This window comes from Cibotium barometz, chromosome 61 (assembly GCF_041138505.1).
Source record: "Cibotium barometz isolate CiBa-2024 chromosome 61, ASM4113850v1, whole genome shotgun sequence".
In the NCBI taxonomy this organism is placed as follows: Eukaryota; Viridiplantae; Streptophyta; class Polypodiopsida; order Cyatheales; family Cibotiaceae; genus Cibotium; species Cibotium barometz.
The window spans coordinates 29110896-29114729 of record NC_141106.1 but is presented as its reverse complement, the minus strand read 5'-3'; the positions used below and the strand labels follow the sequence as shown (position 1 = coordinate 29114729).

Here is a 3834-nt window from a genome sequence, read left to right as displayed (position 1 = left end):
ATTTGCTTTGATAGCACCTTGAATGATTGTTAAAGCATGCTACAAATATGATACAAAAATTCTTATATATGTATTTAAACCCTTGGCATGTACCTTCCATCAATGAAAGAGTTCTCCTACTCAAGAGCTAGACTATTCCAATATTTTAGAAGTGGGGGCAGATAGACACTCCTTCTCAAGAGCTAGACTATTGCAACATTTTAGAAGTGGGGGTGGCAGCCCGTAGAGCTCTAGGGGGTTTAAACTTTACTGTCTGTAAGATGTGACACGTTATGAATCAGGAGGTGAAGTCGAATCTAAACTCACCCCTCTCCTCCACACTACAGTGGAGGGTGGAATAAAGAGTGTGTTGGGAAAAATCATTGGCAATATAAAATTTAGAAACCCTTAGTGTTTTTTGAAAATGGCAAATTTTACAAGCTCACAAAACCTCTTACCATGTGCACATGAATGCTAACTGTTATTGTCGCGGTCTAGGGCCACGTCATGTGTCCACTAAAACTGCAGTTTGCGGTTTCCGTTCATCTCTGTGCGTGAGCTCGGCTATGGCGGTTCGAGATACCAGCTGAGGGTTTCCTAGCGAAGGGAAGAAGATCTGCAGAGATGGAAGCGATTCAAGCGGTTTTTGCAGAGAAGCAGCAGTGCAGGAAGGCGAAAGAGAGCGAGAGCGAGCGCTGCAAGAAGGGAGAATGGAGCGACGGCGCCATCTACTCTCTGCTGGACGCCTACGAAATGAAGTGGAACAAGCGTAACAGAGGTAACCTTCGAGTAGGAGACTGGGAAGAGGTTTCCATTCTTGTATCCTCTCGCTGTGAGGGCTCCAAGCCTGCCAAAACTTCTACCCAGTGTAAGAACAAAATTGAGGGCATGAAGAAGAGATACAGATTAGAAGCCTTGGATTCTTGTAATGTTAACCGTAATGAATGCTCTTCATGGCCTTTCTTTGCAAGAATGGATGGCCTCCTTCGTTCCCCTAACAGAATGATGATGGCTGGTATACCTGGGGGCCTTGATTCTGGTGGATTAGGTTTAGGTTTAGGGTTTTCAGAGCTTGTGGAGAATGGCCATACTGATCAAGCTCCTCTGAGAACAGATGATGACGGTGCTGCTGCGATGTTATGTCAAGACGATGGCCACATGCAAAGACACGTGCCTTTTTCCCACCTCCAGCTGTTGCAAGGTGATGGAGACCTGCGTGGGCGGGCTTTCTTTCCTGAGGAGGAAGATGAAGAGGAGGATAGGGATATGCAGGAAGCAGAAAGTAAACATGAAGGTATCTCTCAGACTCTGCTGCAGAGAAAAGAGAATAGTGAAACAAGTGCACATGGCTGCAAACCAGATGCAACACCCGTTGCCGCAGCCACGGTCGCCGCTGCTGATGCCCCAATGGCCACTGGCAAGCCTTGTGCCAAGCAGAAGAAACACATCCACAATGAAGTGGCTGCAAGCATCCGAACCTTTGCAGAATCCATACTAAAGCTTGAACATGCAAAGATGGAAATGTACAAGGATGCTGAGCGTCTGAGAGCAGAGGCCGAGGCTAGGCGCGCCGACTTGGAGCTTCGGCGCACTGAGATGATCATGAACACTCAGCTGGAGATAGCCAAATTACTGTCTTGTAACAGCATTAATGATGGCAAGAAGAAGATAACGAAGAAGAAGAAGAAGGTGGTGAAGGCTTCTTTCAAGAATGGCACGCCTTCTACAGATGCAGCCGTCTTGCAGACCACATCCCAGCAAACTCAGCATGTTGAAGCCATCCCTTTTTCTCAGTCAGTGTCTGGTAACGAGTATTGATGGTCAGAAAACTACCTTTCTTGTTAATATTCCAAGCTATGTCTACTATTGTAACTTCCAAGTTATTGCCGGGTTGCAGTGGTCTTTGTGCCCATAATCCTGAATTTGTGGTTTAGGTTACAAAAATTGTGAGTGTGGGGATGGATGAATTTAAAGTGGATTCTTTTCGACTTTTCGACCATGTCAACATCTCCCCCACCCATCTCATGGGCTGGTGCAATGTCACTCAGTGTAGTGCCCCCCTCCCGTGCTGTGCTTATGTGTCTTTGCCAGCAGCTGGCCTGATGAATGAGCAGATGTGAGGACTGCATTGTAATATTTATGAGATCCTGGAGCATTGATGCGTACAGGTAGTTTATACAAAACAAACCAAGGCCAGTTGTATGTGCCTTTATTTCGTGCTCGCCTCTATCATGCCTTTTCTTTTTGTTTGATAAGTGATTGTAATATACGAAGACTTCTGGTTGACCTTATTGCTGTCGAAACCCCATAATTCATGCAAATGCAGTAGGTGTGTGAGAAGGTACTGGCAATGTAGTCTAGGTGGGTTTTTGGTTCTTGTCAGTTCCTATGTCCAATTAGAGCTTAAATCTTGGTACATATATTGCATATGGAAAAAAATGACCTTGAGATTCTTGAAAAAGGTGCTGCAGTTTCTGCACTCTCTCATTTCATGCCATACATCTGGATCCGAAACAATTGATATTACTGCCTAAATTTTGCATACAACAGTGTATTTGCTTTAATGTAGAAATGAGTACAAGGTAAATCTTTATCCTTGATGTGTAGCGATCTTCCTCCTGCATATAGCTGAGCAATTCAAATTGAACGATAGGCTGGAAGTCACTGCTGGATGGTTCTTTTCCAGAACATTTGCTACTTAGTAGGGCTCTGGAATACTCTGTTGTGCAAGGTCTGCAGCAGAACGCTTGCTTGTGCTCATCTACCTTGAAAAAGAGTACTCATTGTGTTGTATATGCGCATGTTGATGCTTTGGAGATTAGCCCCCAAGTTGGAATGACACGGCTGAACGGGAAGTGGCAGGGCATTTGTATAGGGCACGCTTGGGCCCCTTTTGATGGTCAGCATACTCGACGTGGTGCCTGACCTACACCATGACCTGACGTTGTGAGGCTAGAAAAATGAACCAGAGAAACATGTATATTTTTATAAAACTCTGGAGTTTGTGTGTCAAGCACTGATGGTTGGTTTGCATTTAGGGTGGGTATCACAGCATGGTTGTTTGCAGAGTAGAGGGGACTATGCTTTGAGATGTATCCCTTGTCAAAAAATTTCCATTTTGGATAGACAGGATGTAGTGGGTCAGGGCTTCTTATGATGTGGTTAGGTTGAGAGAGGACCAAAGTATGATAGTAGTCCCACTCAACATTATAGATTCTTTCTGCACTGAATATGAGTGGTTTGTCTTACTCCAACTACCATCAGGGTTGGGTAATATTTGTATTGCTCCTCGAGATCTTTCAGACTGGGTTATAAATGCAAAAATTATTGGGGAAGAAGAGGTGGATAGTAACTAACTTTATGTGGATGATTTGTATCTTTTGGTAAATAAAGTCATGTATCTACCTTATGGTTGTACCCAACAGTGTTTTTTTTAATAGAGTGAGGTTTCTTTATATATATCAACCATGTTTATTTTCCTTGGGTCCACTATGATGATGGGTTGGTTGGTCATTATTCTCATGGGGTTTTCTATGTGAACCTAAGAGTGGTATTTTTTAATTCTATTCAAGTGTGTCAGTGGTTTGCTTGTTAGTTGGATGTGCACTTACCCAATATCTAGCATTATACCATATCTACTTATTTGAAATAAATTCAGTGTGACGTCTTTTTGGGAGGTTCATGTTTAGTCAGGAAGGGTTAGTCATGGTGGTTTTAGGATTCAACAAAGAGTCTTAGTGTGTTCCTCTCATATATTCTAAGGGTTGAGAGTTGATAGAGAGGAGTTATAAAGGCAAAGACTAATTGTGCTGCTCTTTACCTCGCATCCTTTTGGTGCCTCCTTTGAGGAAACTA

General features: G+C 43.5%; 1 protein-coding gene across 1 annotated transcript; it reads left to right on the top strand.

Annotated features, from left to right (window-relative positions):
- Positions 1-387: 387 nt before the first annotated feature.
- On the top strand, positions 388-2194 carry LOC147604732 (uncharacterized). Its single transcript, XM_086794913.1, has one exon. The coding sequence runs from the start codon at positions 604-606 to the stop codon at positions 1795-1797; it is 1194 nt and encodes a 397-aa protein (XP_086651039.1). The 5' UTR covers positions 388-603; the 3' UTR covers positions 1798-2194.
- The last annotated feature ends 1640 nt before the right edge of the window (positions 2195-3834 follow it).

Excerpts from the sequence above, each read along its gene's own strand:
- LOC147604732 (XM_086794913.1), top strand. The coding sequence starts at position 604 with ATGGAAGCGATTCAAGCGGTTTTTGCAGAGAAGCAGCAGTGCAGGAAG.